The 19,753-nt window shown below is 46.6% G+C and overlaps 5 protein-coding genes across 5 annotated transcripts; 2 read left to right on the forward strand and 3 right to left on the reverse strand.

Moving 5' to 3' along the window:
• Window positions 1-5,369: 5,369 nt before the first annotated feature.
• N7469_007465 (ribosome biosynthesis protein RRB1) lies at window positions 5,370-6,989 on the reverse strand (the record flags this gene model as incomplete). The annotated part of the gene is made up of 3 exons (XM_056646383.1): window positions 5,370-5,394; window positions 5,466-6,729; window positions 6,791-6,989. 3 exons carry the CDS (start codon window positions 6,987-6,989, stop codon window positions 5,370-5,372), a joined length of 1,488 nt encoding a protein of 495 aa, XP_056499824.1.
• Window positions 6,990-7,654: 665 nt separating this feature from the next.
• N7469_007466 (uncharacterized protein) lies at window positions 7,655-8,865 on the forward strand (the record flags this gene model as incomplete). Its single annotated transcript, XM_056646384.1, has 3 exons — window positions 7,655-8,267; window positions 8,327-8,694; window positions 8,767-8,865. The coding sequence occupies 3 exons, from the start codon at window positions 7,655-7,657 to the stop codon at window positions 8,863-8,865; spliced, it is 1,080 nt and encodes a 359-aa protein (XP_056499825.1).
• A 927-nt stretch (window positions 8,866-9,792) lies between these two features.
• On the forward strand, window positions 9,793-12,078 carry N7469_007467 (uncharacterized protein; the record flags this gene model as incomplete). The annotated part of the gene is made up of 1 exon (XM_056646385.1): window positions 9,793-12,078. The coding sequence occupies one exon, from the start codon at window positions 9,793-9,795 to the stop codon at window positions 12,076-12,078; it is 2,286 nt and encodes a 761-aa protein (XP_056499826.1).
• Window positions 12,079-12,381: 303 nt separating this feature from the next.
• N7469_007468 (putative alpha-1,3-mannosyltransferase) lies at window positions 12,382-13,862 on the reverse strand (the record flags this gene model as incomplete). The annotated part of the gene is made up of 2 exons (XM_056646386.1): window positions 12,382-12,827; window positions 12,890-13,862. 2 exons carry the CDS (start codon window positions 13,860-13,862, stop codon window positions 12,382-12,384), a joined length of 1,419 nt encoding a protein of 472 aa, XP_056499827.1.
• Window positions 13,863-15,481: 1,619 nt separating this feature from the next.
• On the reverse strand, window positions 15,482-15,781 carry N7469_007469 (Aldolase-type TIM barrel; the record flags this gene model as incomplete). The annotated part of the gene is made up of 1 exon (XM_056646387.1): window positions 15,482-15,781. One exon carries the CDS (start codon window positions 15,779-15,781, stop codon window positions 15,482-15,484), a length of 300 nt encoding a protein of 99 aa, XP_056499828.1.
• Between the last annotated feature and the right edge of the window lie 3,972 nt (window positions 15,782-19,753).

The raw sequence follows: 19,753 nt of genomic DNA on the forward strand, positions 1-19,753 counted from the left end.
TAGCCTGCAGTGGGGCTGCCTCGCCATTCGTCCTGCCACCACCATACGAGTTGCGTTCCTCGTGACCAGATCGGCGAGAAACGGCCGTATCGTACGGTACTCGACGCAGTCTAGTCTAGTCTACTCCCGTACATGCTACATTACAAACCATAGATTCTGTGGCTAGTCTTTGACTAGGCTAAGGGGCAAAAAGGCAAAGGCAAAGCCACCATTGAAATGGATCGCACTGGACCGAATACTTGAATTACTTGAAACGCTGGGACCTGTCCAGACTGGAACCCGGAAACTTGTCCATCGCTCGACATCACTGGACACCTATGATGTGGCCAGGTATCCATCAGATCCACTTACGAGGCTGGGGGCCGAGCTGTTTGGGCGGATTCATCCGCAAAGGAGTCCCCCAATTAAGAGGACATGCGCCATTTTTGTGGGGGACAGACGCTGTGACCAAAAGGGTTCGTGTGGGGGATCCTCCTTACAGTCCGCAGTATACACACTACAGTATGTACTGCCAAACTGTACTTACGTTTGACGCAGTTTTAAGCAGTCGAGGCGCTGCTGCTGCTGGTGCCGTGGTTGGCATCCTTCGGTTCCTGCGCACATGGTCTCACTCGTGGAGCGTGGCAAAGAGACATCCCTTTGTTGATGCTCTCACGATTCTGCGCCTAAAAGACTGGAATGGAATGGATGGATGGATGGAGCTGACCCCGGATCCAAACTTTCTAGAATTCCACCCGCTCAACATTCAATGCACGTTGCAGCCTTGGTTTTTAAGTTTGGGTGTGTGTACACGCCAGTACTCCGGATATTTGGACTGAAGCCCCAATAATTGATTGGGATCATCTATTGGCGCGGCCTAGCGACGGATCGAGGTATGCGGCTGGATCTGGGGGTGCCGGTGCGTGACGATCCCCCCCGTGTGATTCGTCTTGTCAGTCTTGGAATTCCCGGATCCTCGCGGAGCCAAGTGTGTACCAGTCGTGCCTGTGGAGAGAAGTGTCTTGAATTTTTGGCACGGCGTGACATGGTACCGACAGACTTGCGAGCCGTCCCTAGATTATGGTGAATTGAATCAGAGTATGAGGCTTTGAGAGTAAGTTTTGTCTATGTACAACTGCATACTGTACTGACCATGTTGATCCCACGTCGACCTGATTTTCCTTGCGCTAATCCCGCTCTGCTTCAACCCTCGCACGGACAGCTCGTTTGCAGAATCCCCAGACGTGCCCATGCGCGCTAACTCGAACTAGCCACTAGGGCGAGTCTTTGAGTGCTGCAGGTGACCCGAGGTGAGTCGAATCAGGCAAATGAAACGGTTGCTCGGCAAGCCACTGGGTCAAGGAGGGCTCAGCATAATGCTTGCTTGTTAATCCATTGTCCATCCAGGTGAGAGACGGGAGAATCGAGCGATAGAGAGTATGTTGAGTGATTTATCCAAGTTGGCTATACTCTGGATTGTTTGCCCAAACCACAGTGTCTGAGATAAAGTGTCTTCATTGGTACTGCTAATTGGCATGTCTGTCCCTAGTCATCTATATCATCCTTGAATAAAAGAATTTATTCGATGGTGCAACTTCCAAAGGTTACGGGTATGAATTGTGCAAATATAGTATCCCACCTGCAGGGATACTTCCGTACAATGCAACAATTGAATACATAGTACATTATTAAAATCTCTTTAATCTGTTTAGTCTATTTGCTATCTTTTTTTTTTTTCGCGAATTTACTTCTTTCTTTCAATACTCCGTACAGCCATGCAGGTCCAAGAGAAGTCAATCCCTCGTGAGCGCAGACACTAACCCTTTTAAACCACGAGGCGTTCCATTCGACGCTACGGACACCATCCACTTCCGAGGAATCCACCGAGTCTGTAAATTAGAGCACTGACCAAAAGCATAGAGTCAACCTGTAATTTAGTGTCTGGACTCTGACTACTTCGTACTTTAGTACTTACTATAGTAGGTTGAAGATACAACAACATCTCCTTAGTAAAAAAGTCCTCCAGGTGCTCCGTAAAACTAGTGCTCTCACATTTATTCTAGTAAATGAATCTATCGTTCTTGCGTAACCATACACGGTGTGTATTAGTACAACCAACCGTTAGACAGCTCAGAGAATTATCTCTTTCTAATCTATGAAATCCCTGGTCATTCCGTGGGGTGATTTTTACCACAATTAAATCTCCGACGCAAGCATCTCCCCGTCTGGCTGATCGTCCCATGGCCTGTGCTCGCCGCTTGTGCACGATGGCATCAAGTGCGCGGCTCGGATATTAGTCCTCGATGATCGGACTTTACGCCGTGCCGTCTATTCACCTTTTTTTGTCAATTCAAGCTAACTTAACAAGGAAGTGTCTGCGTGAAGAATACCATGCCATGCACTTCCCCTGACATCGGATCAATGAGCTCAACAGCCATGACATAGTGCGCAGTAAGTACTCTGTGTTTAGTCCGAATCTGAGGATCTTGTAATCGAGTTGCTGCAATCTCTTCGATGTTATTCGTCACGGTCCACGATAACGACCAAGGCCCGCGTCCCACTGCGGCAGGGGTGGATTCAGGAGGATCCCACTCCTGTCAGGCTAAGACGATGATCCGCGAATACCACGCAAGAGGAACATTTGTTCACGTCCACTTTACTATCTTATTTGTATTCTTTTATTTTTATTTGCGGTATCTCCTGTACTGCTTACTTTTCGCTGTATACAGAATTATCTTAACTTGATATTTAGATACATCGCAATTTATTACACTGTCATCAACAGCGATACTGTGATGCGCTTATAACTGTGGCTGGAGATGACAAAAACCGGCATTCTTGTGAGCTGGTAGTGCCGAGTATCAAAGACATTCAACTGGCCAGCCTTAACTTGAAACGCGCGCTATTCGTGGAGTCTAGATGGCCTTGGGAGTGGAGACTGCGATGTTACCTTTTGATTTATTAATCGATTGGCTTTCGTGTGGATTTCTCTTCTGGGAATTAAAAGATCACTGTTCCATTTATTCAGTAGCCATTCACCTATACTACTATGTATGTACAGAGTAGAGATGGTGCATGCTCGATAATACATACTGTAGTATAGTTAGTCTAGTACATATTATTGATCAGCCACCTGAAAGAGAAGACTGATTACTCAATTTGAAAACAAAAAGAAAAGAAAAGAAAACAATGATTATCGTACGGAATATAAACGAAGCTCCAATGCCAGTAAAATACAGAATGCGATGATGTGAGGGTGCATATGGACGTCGTTCATGACTCGCCAGTTATCCTTAGTTCAGGCGCTGGTCCTAGCTCCCGCATCCGAGTCCCTGCGCGACGATCAACTTGCAACTCTCAACGTACATAGTACATACTGTACAGTACATTGTGGATAGGTTGCGGATGTATTTGTAAACTTCGTACTAAGAGCGATCATACGGCCAATCGAGCCATCTTAAGTTCTATTGAATGCCACCCTGCTCATGGTTATCAGTGGCAACCTTCCTGTTCCATACCAGCCATGCCCTGTCAGTGGATCTGCGCAAACCATACTGTACGCAGTGTGTACATATGTACTCTGTAGAGCTCCAGTTAGCAGCGCTACGGAGTACGGAGTATTTGTGAAGAACTTATAATTAGGAACGAGCATCAGCGCATCCCCAAACGCACCAAGTGGATCTAACTATTCCCAACCGGCAGTTCCCGATAAGAAAGTTGCCTGGTTCCATCTCTCTCTCAGCTCGGTGTCCTGATCTAGATATCGCGACATTATTTGCTCTGAGCACGGAAATGTGTACGGAGTACCACTCCATACATACAGTACATAGTGCGTAGTGTTACTTACGTGATCACTAAGTGGCTGGAGAATATACCGAGGGTCGTATGTATGTAGTCAGCTAAGGGTGGCCCCAAGGATTCACCGGAGAAATGCCGATGGACAATCGCCAAACTCTACTCGGTGGTAGTGCAGGATCTCCATGGAACGTGCAGCGGCTAGATCTGATGTGATTGCCCGGTTTTCTCGTCATGCAGTAGTGATTTTACTGTACAGAAGTCGGATGTAGCTTTCTCCGTGGACGAGACAGTATGTACCGTATTGTGTGTACCAATAGATAATCTCATTCGAGATAGGACAGTAGTTACTTCCTATAGGTACTTGTACATAACCATCCAGTCTACTATAGTCATTCTGTAAGTACACTGCAGACGGTACCTTGCGTGAAAAATTGAAGAATACCCAGTATGACAGGCAACTCGACTAACTATTGTCAATGAATGCCCGATGATCGAAGATGCGCACCAGGCAAACAACAAATCCTGTATGGAGGACTCCGTACGAAGAGTACTCAGACCACTCGAATAGTAATTGTAAATGCCAAATCCATGCATGTCATACCCTTTCGAATCCACTTGTTCCACGGTCTCTCGTCGGCTTGTTAATTCAGCGAAGCTTCACTTCGACGTTCAGTTCAGTTGAGTTCCAGTTCCAGTGTTCCTGGAACTCGCACAGACACGAGCGGATCATCAGCACCTCAACACATCGCCACACACTCTCAAATTTTCTGTACCCTTTTCAATACCCATTAACAATTGCTATGTATTAGTTACTACATACTGTAAGTACAGTATGTATTTACAGCCCAGTGTAATACAATCAGAGAATCAACCGCTAAGTCGCACCCGAGTCGGGCCCACGACGGCGCCGAGCCAAATGGCGCACGACGATCTGGCACGGCCCTTGATGTCCCACTGCATCTGGATTCAGTTACTTTCTCACGCTTACCGGGCTGGGTTAGTCTCATGCAGACTGAGTTATAACCAGGTCAAGTACAGTCAGTACTAAGGTAGGGTGTAGGTGCGTCGTCCGGAGGACCCTCCTCCTGTAAGAGAACTTGCTGCCACGCTACTGCACTGAAATGTTGTGCATTTGCAGCTTACAGTACAGTTCGATTCTCGTTCATAGTACACTTATACTTAAAATTACTGTTACTGGCACTGTGATATTTCGAATTGTATTAGTAAATTAGTATGTATACAGCGCTGTGCCCCTCCCCCTCGTACTCCTCGGCCGAGGTTGACTGCGGAATTAGTTATGATTGTTTTCCGCTGTGCGGTATTGGCTCTGGGGACATTGTATACTATAGTTAGTAGTTACAACTGAGTAGACTAGCTGTAGCTACGGATAATTGAACTAACAGAACAAATCATAAATGCATTTCTATCGAGGACGCCAAATGTATGAGGAAATGAAGAACAAGGGATTATTTTCTGTTCACGCTCATCAATTCATCGATGGCGACTAATATTCATTCCATTGTGCCAGGTACCTCTACTGGCACTCGGTTGGTATATGAGCAGGACATCACACGTTAAGACTTTTATCGGAACTAAACACTGATCGTTTTGAAAACACTGTAGAAGGAAATATTAGTATCACTTGTTGTATCGCATCGCACACCGCAGAGACAAAAAAAAAAACATACCTGAAGCCATTACCACCCGTGGCCATAAGAGTACCCGGCATCTGTGCTTGCCAGTGCACCTCCTTGACCGATTCCGTGTAGTGAACGAACAACAATTGTGGAGGAATGTCAGCCACTCCAGCCTGGCGACTTTCCTCATCATCCAATTCGACCGCCAAATCCCACAGAGTGACCGTGTTGTCTGCAGAGCCAACGGCAACAACACTGTCATCTGTCGGATGCCACTGGATGCTAGTGACAGGTTCTTTGTGGAAATCGAACGAGGCAACGGGTGAAGCACTGATCTGAGCAGAAGGAGCCGCAGCGTTCGGCTTCCAGTGACGCAGATCCCAGACAGCCCATTGTCCATCATCCGCACCAGTCGCGAGAAGGTGGAATGTCTGGTTCGACCAGCTCATGACATTGACATCCGTCTTCGAGATCTGAACATCCACCGCAGGCTTGCGAGACTTCGATCGCACATCCCATACCTTGACACTACCGTCACTACTGGCGGAAGCAAATACGTTCTTTTCGTTCGGCGACCATTGAAGTTCCTCCACGGAAGAAGTGTGGCCGCTGAAAGGGCGGGTATCAGTAACCCAGCCGCCACCCTCAGTACGAGAGGTCGCGTAGATAAGACCGTCGTTATCACCGGTCAAAAGCTTGCCGAGGGGTTGGAGAGGGGACCAATCCAGAGCATATCCTTCAGACTTGTGCATGCGCAGAGTAGAAAGAGGTTTCGAGGCGGAGGGGGGAAGGATAGTGCCAGGCACGTCGAAGCTGGAAAGGTAAGGTGTGACATCGTGGATCAGAACTTGCGAGTTCTCAAGCATAGTAGCTGTCAGAGTTTGCGGGGGCTTCGAATAGTCCGCCGACTGAGAAGGTGTCTGGTGGGCGCGAATACGGTTGGTCGTCGAGCCGAGGGGAATCGACTTGTGTTCGAGAATAGGTTCGCCCATGTCATCATCCGAGTCGGAGTCGCTGTCCTCATCCTCGCCTTCTTTTTCCATCTTACTCAATCCACTCATCTTGAGAACCATCAATTCGTTATCCTTGGCGCGGCTTCCTTCAGCCTGAGTTCCAGCGACAGCGTAGACGGTAGCGGGGAAAGTCTTGCGGTTGTCGCCAAGCGAGTCGCGCACAATGTCGAAAGATAGACATGGCCAAGGTGTGGTGAGCGTGTGAAGCATATCATAAGTCGAGGGATCGGGCGACAGTGTCTCGCCGGGTGCGAGCTTTGTGCGGCCAGGAATGAAGGTTTCCTTGTCGACTTCCATAGCCTCTGTTGTATTCTAATTAGTACAGACAGCAATTATAAAACAAGACATAAGGATAATACATACCCTTCTCCTCTTCCTCGCGCTCCGCATCAGGACGACCATCGACACCAGCCTCTAGAATCTCGTCTTCACTCTCGAATTCATCTTCGTACTCATCCTCGAATTCCCCCACCTCATCCGGAGTAGCATCAACAATAGGGCGCTCGCCGGCTTTCAGAGCAGTTGATTGCTCATCAGAGGCATCCGCGGCTCTCTTCGACATGATTTCTTTTAAAAGAAAGACAAGAATTTGTCTTTCAAATAGCGCGGGATATTCAAGTTCCAAGAATGAGGGGAAAAGAGTCCAGCCGATAAGAACTTTTTTTTTTCCCTCGAAAATTCCCGCCTTTTGGGTTGCCAACACGCTAAACTCAATTGGGAGTTAGCGCAGATCGACGAGCTGAGAAGAAGTGCAAGTCGCAAAGCTTCCCTTTGCTGCGTTTGCCTTCGTTTACATCTCGTCCGATTTCCCTTTTCTTCGCAAGTTAGGTTTGTGTCTGGACTTTTGCTCCATTGTTCTTTCCCTCGCCCTGTCTTGTCGTGCCGGTCCGCAGACGGTGTATGTGTGTCTCTGTGTGTGTTTACGCACTACCCGATTCTGTGCTTCCCAGTCTCCCCTCTCTTTGCTGAGTCGCGCAACCAAAGACGCCGTCAGATTGGCGTGAGATTATTGAATTGTCGATTTCGTCTGGACTTCCCGGCTGCATACAATAGATTTGATCCTTGCTTTGATTGAATCACCCCTTGGGAATCGGTAGGTAATATATCATAGAGTCTCCTTTCCCCGCAGATACTAATACAGGCGCTTCGAACAGGTTCCACCCTCGAAAAGCAGAAAAGCGACATCCCTTTTTCTTTGAGACCGATTCTTTCCCGGAAATTATCCTCATGGACCCGCTGCAGCAACCAGAATCGGAGGCTCCTGCTGCCGCGGAGCCGCAGCAAGTTCCGGTCGAAGAGTCAGCGCCAGCGCCAGCGTCAGCGCCAGTTTCCGACCTCCCACCCGAGCCTATTGCCCATCCTGAACCCATCGAACAAACCGAGGAATTGCCTGAACAGCAGCCGGCTGCTGTCAGTGTGAATGTCGAGGAGCCGGTCGCAGAGCGTCCCGCCAGCCGTGCTGTCATCGATCACGGGTATAACAGCGACTCTAAAGCCCACTATCATTCCCGATCGACTGATTTTCACAACGCCGCTCCTGAGTATCATCAACACCGTGAAGCGGAACATGCAGCTCGTCTTACCTCCTCTCCTCCTTTGAACCAGCAGCCACAACTTCATCCTGGTTCGAGACCTGGCTCGGGCGTCTCCAGTGGTACGGAGCGGCCGGGATTCTCTCAGCAACAACCCTCGGAGGTCGCCCAGCGACAGTCAGGACAAGCAGCAAAGAACAGTGTTGTGATTAAAGTAGGCATGGTAGGAGATGCCCAGATCGGCAAGACCAGTCTGATGGTCAAGTATGTGGAAGGCAGCTGGGACGAAGATTACATCCAGACTTTAGGTAAGTGTAATCTCGGGGATTCTTGCTGGCGCCCCTCTAATGAACGAATTTCGTGATAGGTGTCAACTTTATGGAAAAGACCATTTCTATCCGTAATACGGAGATCACATTCTCCATCTGGGATCTGGGTGGTCAGCGCGAATTCGTCAACATGTTGCCACTGGTCTGCAATGATGCTGTTGCTATCTTGTTCATGTTCGATCTGACACGCAAGAGCACGCTCAATTCGATCAAAGAATGGTATCGCCAAGGCCGTGGTTTCAACAAGACCGCCATTCCTTTCTTAGTGGGTACCAAGTATGATCACTTTGTGAACTTCCCTCGCGAGGATCAAGAGGAAATTTCCCTCCAGGCAAAGCGTTTCGCAAAGGCGATGAAAGCGAGCTTGATCTTCAGCAGTACCAGCCATAGTATCAACGTTCAAAAGGTATATCTTCTTCTTGTGTCTTTGATTCCGTTAATTTTTTTTGTCATTTTTGGCTGCTAACAAATTCGATAGATTTTTAAGATTGTCCTGGCCAAAGCATTTGATCTCAAGTGTACTATCCCTGAGATCGAAAATGTCGGCGAGCCACTGCTTCTCTACAAGAATGTCTAGGAGCGAGCCACTGGGCAACTCTCAGCGTTATTTGTACATTGGGATGAAATGATGCTCTTGATGAACGATCCTATCTCCTCCCTCCGTGGTCCTTCTTTCTTTCCTTTACTTCCCTGTGAATCCTTTTTACTTTCTCCCACGATGTATTTCACGGTTTTCTTCTTTTGTCTTTTCGTATTGTTTGATGTCCATGGGAGTGTATCTGACTCTATGTCCAATTCGTTGGTTGATCAGGACAGGTCCAAGTATGACCTCGGTCCTTTGAGGATCAACGCAAGTGGTGATTTCTTCTTCTTATGTGCATTATGTTTCATTTTCTTATCGGAGTCTCTCCCATCCGCATCTGGACGTACCTAGGTCTGTCTCTTTCGTGTCTTTTCTTTTTGTTGTTGAATTCATGTCTTTACCTATATGGGGCTGTACTAGGCGCCTCGAGGTGTTTAGGAGTCCAAATGAGGTTGACATGCTGGAAATAAATTCAATCAAACTCTTCTTTACCTTGCTCTCTTCATTGACTACATATATATACATCTGTTCTCTGGTACTTTGTGTACCTGAATTGTCCCATGGTCCTTTTCTCTCCACTCGCTTCTCTTCGCCCCCAACTTTAAACACTCCGCCCTGTTGGAGCCTCTCGTTTTTAGCTGGCGCGACGTCTGCACTTCTCTTCTTTTCCCTCCTCTTTTCCTTTTCTCTTCATGCATTTGAGCTTGCTTTCTCTTCGTTTTGTTACTTACTTGCTTTTCCACCGTTGCTGGCCTGGCATTTTGTCACTCCGGTCAGACTGCCCCTCCCTTCGCCAAGATATTTGTTGTTACAGAATCGACTATCTTAATTGCCATTTGATCTGATCTCCACTCTTCATTGACTCGTTTGCTCTTCACTATCTGTGAATCAGCAGACTTGCGAGAGGACTACCAAATACAAATGGCTACGGAGGAACCTCAGTTGGGCTCGATTCAGGAACGGATCGCCGCTCTGCGACAATCACAGGCCGCCCATCCAACTCCCTCTGAGCCTCCATCGTATCCACGGCCACCCACCGAACGAAGCAGATCGGCCAACAACCCACCCTCTTATCATGTCATCGGTTCTGTTCTAGACAATTCGCCTATTGGGAATCAGCCTGCAGATGAACGGACGACGAGACCGGTCCCGCGACCACCTCCGACCCCATCACCGATACCAGAAGTGAAGCCCAAGCCAAAAGTCCCTCCACCACTGCCTACAAAGAGAGAGCGGGCTCCTCCCCCTCCTCCACCGTCTCGTGGGGAACTGCCGCCATCATATGCAGAGTCTCGACCTAATTTACCCCCGCGAAGACCAACCGACCAGCAGCGACGACCTTCTGTGGAGTCAGTCACATCGGACGCATCACATTCCACTGCGACGACTACAGCAACAAGCATCCGGGGTGCCTCAACAACCTCTGTGAACTCAACCGGTACACCAAATGGCAGAATCAAGGCTCCTGCATGGGGTGAGACTGAGTTGCCTGCGCTACCACCAAAACGTCCCAAGGAGGATCTCACTGAGGTGAGGCCATCTGCACGATCCGAGTCCAAGTCGTCTTCGTCTACTCTCGGCAATCTGTCTGGTGGCCTTTCAGCCAAATTTAATTCAATTCGAGGCAAATCTCCTGCGCCTTCATCGTCTTCGTCATCTTCTCGTCCCAGCGTGCCATCACGTCCAAGTCTGCCTTCTCGACCTAGTGCATCACCAGCGCCGGGCTTGCCCTCGCGTCCGCAGACTAATGGAAATACTCCTCCTGTGCCACAACTGCCACCTCGACGACCTTCTGGCGTAGAATCGCAATCCAATGTTAATCAAGCAGAAGAGCCCAAGCCCAGTCTACCAGTACGCAGACTGCCGCCTACCCCGTCAACACAAGACCTGAACAATATTCGCCAGACCGGCTTTGGAGGCTTGAACAAAGCTCCACCAGTGCCGGGAAGGCCCAACAGTACGCCAGCTGATAATACAGCTCCAAATGGAACACCTCCGCCTATCCCGCACTCATCACGACCTGATCTTTCTAAGATCCAGGCGACAAAGCCGCGCTTCAACGGCTCAGCACAACCCGTTGCTTCAGCTGGCACATCGAACACTTGTTGTCTGGTATGCCGAGACTTTTCAGGCCCCGACCAGCGTGCTGCGCAGTATCCTCGAGAGACACTACCCTCGCACGATATCGGTTGGCTGGCCAATGAGTTGACTGCGCCTTTTCCTTCTGCGACAGATAAAGCTCGGGTCATCTTTAAATGGCTACATCACAATATTATATACGATACTTATTCGTTCTTTAATAATTGTGTGAAGCCTTCAACTCCGGCTAGCACGATCGCTTCTGGTCTCGCAGTATGCGAGGGCTTCGCTGGACTGTTTGCCGCCCTGGCTACTAAGGCTGGTCTGGAAGCAGTTGTAATCTCCGGCCATGGAAAAGGATATGGTCATGAAGAACTTGCTCCAGGTGCTGCTATCCCGCCATTTAAGGCTGGTCATGCGTGGAATGCAGTGAGAATTGATGGAGGAGAGTGGAAATTAATTGATTCCTGCTGGGGTGGTGGTCATCTCTGCGAGGCATCTGGCGGGAAATACAAACAGGAATTCCACCCGCGACAATTCACCATGTCAAATGATGAGTTTGGATTGAAACATTTCCCTTCTGATAAAGCGTATTTCTTCCGTGATGACGGCCGGCCCGAAATCAGTTGGGAAGAATACATGCGTACAAACCCCGATAATCCCCTCGGTGGTTCCCCGATTAAATTCTACAGTGACGCCGACAAGAACGACATTGGTCGATCTACCGTTCAACCTGCGAATGGCCGTCTCTCCGTATATAGCATGGCTAGTCCTGTTCGTTTCCAATTCGGATTGCTCTGTCAACATTGGACTTTGGCGCACCATAGCCGGATGGAACCCGCATTATTCTTCTTGAATATCAAGGGAATAGATGGACGCAAAGACGAACGTCTTCCGTTTCATTATATCGCTGGGTCTGGACCTGGTGGTGGTGGAGCCTGTTGGTACGTCGATGTTCCTGATGCTCGTATGCTGGGAGCTCCTGGTCAGAAGGTTCTTCTTTGTGTCTTGACCTCATTTGGGGATCGTAAGGACTGCCGGGGTGTTACTAGAGATGAATATCTCGCGAAAGAGGGCCGAGTAGGCATGTCCTGGTCATATATTGCGGAGTGGGAGCTCGTGCGATGATAATCACTTATTTTCTATTATTTTGGGGAACATACAGCGTTTTAATCGATCGCAATATCGCCAGTGGTTTGGTTTGATTTGGGTTCAAACCTTCTCAACAATTTTGAACACAAAACAGACCAAACCACTGGTGATATCGTGATCGATCGAACGCTGTAATTTTCTGATCATTCAGACCATCTGCATTATTGATATTGTTTTTTCTCTCTTAATTAATGATACCTATAGCATGATTGACAATTTATCTGTTTGATTTTCTATTCTCAAATTACTCCATTCAAGGTTGAATCTCCGTATATGCCTTCAAAAGGCCTCAGCTCGTCTTCCCATTGCAATGATCATATCCAAAACACCAGTCTCTTCCTGTGAAAGACTAAACACCTTACTCGACGTCAGACAAGCAAGATTACTCTCCTTCAATTGCCAGTCCGGCTCTCGTCCTTCTTCTCGAACGTACGCCTCGAATTTAGCAGGTCGCTTTTCGCCGGCTGCGGCAAATTTGTTCTCAAGGAGCCACCCATTGAACCAGAGCGGTCTTCCCATTCGATCTAGATGAAGCAATTGGGGTGCACAAATGGTGTACTCTTTCAAGTTGGATAGAGTGCTACTGCCCAGACCTGCAGCTTCACTAGGAACTGGCTTGGCTGGTTCAACATGGGCGATACCAAGTGTACCTACACTTCCATTGTGGAAAGCATAGTCTGTATCCCCGACCAATTCCCAGCCCAACCAGAACGTTTCCTTATCACCTTGAATTTATATTAGCCCTTACTTCTCAACCTCCAATATGAAAGAAATCACAATCACATACCGAACAACATATCATATACACCCCGAATACCCCTCTTCTCATCCCCATCTCGATCAGGCCCATTCATCCTCGTCACAAGAAGAAGTGCCAAAAAGTGTCGATAAGTATCAAGTACCAAGACCCCAGATTCCTGCATATGACCACTCTGTCCATCCCAAAGTCTCGTTTCTTGAGCTTTACTAGAAACAGGCTCAGGAAGAACATCCTGCATCCACTCACGTTTCGATTCAGGAAACATCAATCGATCCTTAAAAAATAAAGCACCAGTCTGTCGATAAGCAAAATCATCGAAAAGACCCTCCGGATTCTGAAGAAATAATGAATCTGCATCAATGAAGATCGTTTCTCGAAAACTCGAAAATAAGACCGCGAATGGTTTCCCGGCCCAACCGCGTAATGTCCATCCTTCGTCGTTGACCATTTTTCGTAAATCCCGCGTGACAACTCCTGGTAGAGCCTCTAGACGAGCTCTAGATGCAGGACGTAGGTCTTCGTCACCGAGATACATGACTTCGATGGGTAGTGTGCATCCTAATTTGCGAATTGATGGGATTGAAGTTAGGAGCCAGGGAACTTGATCGTTTCCAGCGGAAAATACGATGCCACGACCTGCGGAGTGTAATTGTTGGCGGAGTTGAAGATGATCTGCGAAATAGGGTGATGTCCAGGGGAAAAGCAGAGTGGATAAATGGGTAATTGTTGACCGATATGATTCGTAATCGTGGATTATTTTGGTCATGTCTTGGCCCATTAGGTCTGCGATTGAGGGGTTTCGGTAGAGGTATTGGATTATATCGTCGTGGATGAAGTGGTTGGAGGTTGTTTTGTTAATGTGTAATGTTTCCCATGCATCGAAGAGTCGTTTGTATTGTCTGGTTCGAATCCCGAATTCTTTCAATCTTTTCTCGCCGGTTGATTCGATGGGTGTGAGGAGACTTTTTGTTTGCTGTTCGTTTGGTAGTAATTCCAACATGCGCGATAGACTCTGTGTGAATACTGAGTGTTTCTCCCATTCTGTTGATACAGCCAGTGGCTTCTCAATCTCCTTTGGTAATTCCGGGTATAATGTTCCTGGTAAATGGTCAGATTTTTTTTTTTTTCTTTTTCAAGGCTATCACTGATGAAACAGCAAACTTACCTCCCAAGGTAGACAAGGAGTGGTATAGAACCCATATTGCCGAAATGATAAAGGCAATTTGTACGAAGACCCTCCTTGGTCGTCTATGATGTAGTTTGATATCTTTTAGACCTGCTGTTTTGCCCATTTCGGCGTTGTAGTTATACTAGCAAGGCCATAAAATGGCGAATTCCAGGATGCTGGCTGGATGCAAGGGGTGGTAGTTTCGAGTATAGAAACTGCAGTTCAACCATCTACAGCATATGACTTGACATGTGGAAGATGGAAGAATTCAAAAGAGAAGAAAATTAAGTCCCGAAATGAAATCCAAGGTGTTTTTCTCGTGCCTGAAATCATCAATCATCAATTCTGAATGAAACCCTCTTTTTGCATGTCTTTGTCTGGTGGGCCTCTTCAAATTCCCCCCGCAAACCGCCGGTTTCGTCGAGCCGCGCCCAAACCGGAACGGCGACCGAACGCGCTATCTTTAGGGTTGAATTAAGGCAATCCCTGGTCGGAATCAGATTAAAGTGATTAAAATAATTGAGAAAAAAAAAAAAAAAAGAAAGGTGGGATATTCCGAGTCTTCAGGGTCTGCATGGAATCAGTCACCTGCCAACGACGTGGCTTTTGGGGGTCTTCACGCTAAACTCTGTGATCCTTGCTTTGTCCAGTAGATGCAGGTCGGCTGGAATTGCCTCAATTTGGTGTTCATAGTATACTATTACATAGTATATCAATGATTATTAGTTAGCTACAATTGGTAGGATACGTTGAGTATATTATTTTATCTTTTTTTTTGGGCCTCGGAAATAGCTTGCTCAATGTTTGTGTGTATATTAGTCGAGGACGTCATTTGAGGATCTAGAACGATGATCATCTCGTGGTTTTACCCTCTATTCCTCGTAATTAACTAATTCAATACTAATTTAGCAGCTGATATCGCCACTTAAGGTATATTTTTAGTATTTGTTGGGGACTTTCGTGTTTATGGATTGACCTCGACGCTACCATTGGTCGTGTCTCTGCCCTAATACCCTAAGGACCAGCAACGCGACGAGTATGTCTCAAAACAACCAAAGGTACTACTCCATTTAGTAACTTGTACTGTACACTTTTTGATGAACTTCAAACTAGTGCCCGCTATTTACGAGTAGGAGAACGTATTTCTCATGCGCGGCTCTGCCGCATCACTATATTATTATAATTATAATTATAATTATAATAATTATTGTTATTATTTAGTACATTATTTGTTAACAAAGAATGGGGTTGCGACTTAAAACTCGACCAGTCTTCGAGTTCAACTTCCAAACATTTCTTAACTAGTAACTGTTACCACTTCGTTACTTCATAATAGTAATGATATGAGTATTTCAGCCTCCAAAACTTTGAATAGTCGGTTGCAAATGGTTAAGCTCTTGATTCTTCTAATTGAAACTCGTCGCAAACTTAACACTCACTTTTGCGCCCATTTACGCATACAGCTTCTTCTCATGAGTATGGAAGCCATTCACATTGCCCTCAGCCTGCGCGCTTTCACTCCTCATCTCAAATCGAACAATTCCCTGTTCCACCCCATCAGGCAGCAAATCAAGGCTGCGAACACCAATGTCTTGTTGAATTCCAGTCACAAGGTAAGGAAGAAACTTGGTAACGGAACGACAATCAACAACAGAGCCCGCAACACCCTGCCCGACCTTGAACTTATCATTTTCAGAGAAGTATCGTGAAGCCCCAGCATTACCATACTTGCTTTGACTTTTATCCTCCATCACACCTATATTCCCCAATCCTCAGTAAGCTTTAAATAAGTGTCCTTTTTTACTCACGAAATATTATCAAGATGATTCTGTAGTGTCTGCAAGTAAACCGCCCACCCATCATCACCGTTGAGGCACAGAGGGCATGTCCCTTCACTATATGTCCTAGGTTCTGAACTCCACTATCGGTAATAAAAGGTACGCCGAAATCGCACGGCAAATGAGCACACGCTTCGCACCGCTACAGCCTGGGGACAACCAACTGCCATGACTTCCTGGGTGAGGCAAGCACTGCCGCTGCCCATACCGATTGGGAGACCATCTGCGCCAGTAGCAATAAGTACCGTGGCTTGCTCACGAGTAACGAACGATATTGCCGGCGATAAAGTTTGATATGATCAACATGTAGTACATGCTTTTCCCCTAAATGCTGTCCACAACAACAATACCTTAACTAGCATCGACGAGTTTCTGGAGTCGAATCTTGTCTACTTCGTGGGTACTGATTGCGTTGCGCAAAGTAGTTGTTTCGAATCGAATTTCGATGCTCAGGGTTAATGAATATTTTTCATCAGGTCTGATCGGGAGAGTAAAGAGATGAGGAATTCGTCTTATCCATGATTGGCAATATTCCTTTTTTTGAGCTTCGAAGAACGTCATTTGTTTCAGCGAGCGTTGTTCCAGCTGGTGCGGTGACGAGGTCTGTCAACATAACAGTTCTAACTGAATCTTGCAGCTTGTCATGAAATTGAATATCTTGACTTGTGACTATTCCAAGAGTTTGGAATGAAGATTGCCATTCTCTGGCGGTGGGGAATTATCTAGCATAAGTATCAACAAAGAGTCCATAATAATTGGTTTCTTAGAGTCATGGCTTTCGTATCGAGAGTTATATCGAATGCTGGAAAGTCTAGCCAATACGTTAAATACAGCAAGCCAATCGATTTGGGAGTTCTCATACTGATAGATCCGGGGAAGATGAGAAAGTCATTATAGGTCAAAGCACTATATTACGCTCTCGGATTTGTGCATGTCATTGCATGATAACAATAGTTATGTATTACGACGTTCAAGTTTACACCGATAGTGCTCCACCTCCAAATGCAGCCGGCATGCATCATTAGTTGGAACTATTAAGAAAATACACAAACATGAGTTTTTGAAATATACTTATCTGAAGTATGTTTCACGTACCCATTCTTTTTCTTACCTCCACTCTGTTCTCGCAAGAGTGACCTGCTGGAGTACAGAGGCAAACCGAGTTGCCTGGATACAGAGGTTCTGAGAGCTTGCTGGGAAGATGTGCGAGTGTGCTTTTATGCCATTCCATAAAACTAAACCTATCTAGGGGGGCCTATCTTGTGCAATACTTATACAACCTGGACTGTTACTGAACACCTACTACAGGAGGTTACTCGTAAGGTTCTTGGATCCATGACTAACGTTTCGAGTCACTCTAGAAATTATCTTGACTTGTCTACATCGGCGCCCGTCAAGATAAATGTTTGTTTATGACGGGACATCACTGCTCATGAAACTAGACGGTATCTATGCTGAAATGCATCGCCGGCCTTATGCCCTGGCGGCGGACACTGCTTCAAATGATAACCAGGCGAACTGGGAGAGATACCACTTCAGCCAGAGAGCTCCATAGCTACTCTAACAGCTTCGCACACCTCAGCATGATCCATGCTGCTTATAAGGATCTGCTCGAACACACGACCCTTCATGTCTTCGAACAACTAGCGCAGCCCCGGCATTTTACGTTCCCTACTAATGTCATCCTATGAATGAGCGAACGTACCATCGCGCTAGGCTTTCGGCCACCGCGAAGGCATACATATTATCTCATGCTAGAACCTACTACTTTTCTCAGGATGAATTTTGGCCCGATGAGGTCTTTCGAAATAGGATTCTCCAAAACAATCAGGTGCTTGCCGCAGAGTCCCTTTCCCCTCCTCCCTGCATATCAGGTACCATATTAGTGAGTTTACCACAGCGGTGAAGAGGAAATCCTGACAGATGGGGTGAATTTGCCCCCTTCTTTCTCAATGGTACCACGGTATATCTGCTTGTCAAGGCCTGGACAGACCGCTGGAGATGAGAAATGATGGTTTCAAACATTGGAGTGCCGAAAGTCTACGCAAGCACATTCGACAGGTATTATGTGATGATGGCCCTTTAATTATATATAAAGGATGAAACCAAAGCCATTAGGGGTCGGCAAACCCTACGAGATATCTATAACCTAAGGATTTCATACCTATAACTGAGTGCCTTATATTAAAACAATTCCTAATATCTCATTGGCAGAGTACGATAATGTGGACGCCTATCTGAATGAAATTAAATTGTTTTAATGTAAGGTATTCAGTGATGGAACACTTAGGCTATAGATATCTCTCCCTAATGGTGTCTGTTTCATCCTTTATATATAATAAAGGACTGTCATCACATACATAGGCTGTCTGAACCTCTGCGAATCGGAAAACCCTGACCAACACATTCAACCAACTCAGTGTCGCCAAGCGTATCCGATACTTACATTCGAGACCTACCAGATAGACTACTGGCAGGCCTACTAGTGCTTTGGTGTCGCCTCGATGCCCGGTCTAGACGTATAAGTGCTCTTTTGACTAGGATCCCAATGGAAAATAACCCGAAAGCCTTGAGGAGACTCACAAGAAAAAAAAGGGAGATTCGGGGTGAGCTCCGACGAGATTCATTGTGCGTATTATCATCATCCTTCAGACCACAGAATATCATTTTCTAGATATCGTTTTTTTTAAGAAGATTCAGGAAGATGACAGGGCAAGTATCAGTTATATCTGATGAAGAAAATTCCAAAAGAAAACAAATTTGTTACAAAACCTCAAGAAACAAATGAATATTGTGCCCAAATTCCTAATCCTGATTCTCGTTTTGAATACACGAGGCAAGCGCCGAATTTGAGATCCCAAGAATAACCTTACTAGATTTGGAATCTTGAATTCGGGTAAGCTTTTGACGATCATCCTAGGCCTAACAGACTAGAATTTCATTGTGATCTCTCAGAAAAGTAGATCAGGAATAGAGCAATCTGATGTAGGATTGCCGTTGGAACACTTTATGGAACACTCAAGCCTGATATGGGAAATTTCCAGAGACAGATTGGAAATCCGGGCTGAGAAGAAAGGCGGCAGCATCACTAAACCCGATCAACCACTCGGGCCCGAATAAAATGGGAACTATCAAGGACGGAAGATACCGAGTCGGACAGTAGAGAGCGGGAATGGGACTCGGGTGCACCGTGGTTGTACGGCGTCCGAGCATTAGGAAATCCATTCCTACCGAGTGAGCAGAGCTAAGGGTCTGTAGCGCCGGAACTATACCGGATGTCGCTATTATTCCACCAGTGAGATGGGACAAATAACCCCTGAATATGAAACCATGCAATCTATACGGTGGATCTTTACAAAGGAAAGCAAGAAAGAAAAAACCATCGCTACGTCCGTAGATGACGCTGCGGCGCTACGCTAGTGGTCTGGGCTTACTGACTGTCAGACACGGACTTGGAACGGGTTTATTTGTGGCTTTTTCATTATATCAGTGGTAGTCGCATGGAGTAAGTACAAGCTTTATGCACAAGAGTATGTTCTCTGTTGAGAAAGCCAAAAAAGCCTCAACCGCAAGAGGCGTATTGGCGTTCCTTGGATTACATCACTAAATATATCGAGAAGCATGAGCTATCGCCAGGATAGGACAAATGACGGATTTCGTCGGGTCTGTGCTGTAAAGCTTGCAGCTTTTAGTTTCTAGTGGATGCATCGCAATGGCATGGTAGATGATACTCTTAGCGGACTTTTTTTTTTCCTTCGCTCATTTTACGCGGATGACAATAGGGTACATAATGATGGATCCAGAATTTCCCCGCCTCGTTCTCCGCGTGGAGAGAAAAGTTGGAGAGAAAGGAATGTCTGGGGAACTCCCGGTGTGCGAATGCGG

This window comes from Penicillium citrinum (assembly GCF_028827155.1).
Source record: "Penicillium citrinum strain IBT 23319 chromosome Unknown utg000006l:1.0-3011923.0:1.0-3012962.0, whole genome shotgun sequence".
In the NCBI taxonomy this organism is placed as follows: domain Eukaryota; kingdom Fungi; phylum Ascomycota; class Eurotiomycetes; order Eurotiales; family Aspergillaceae; genus Penicillium; species Penicillium citrinum.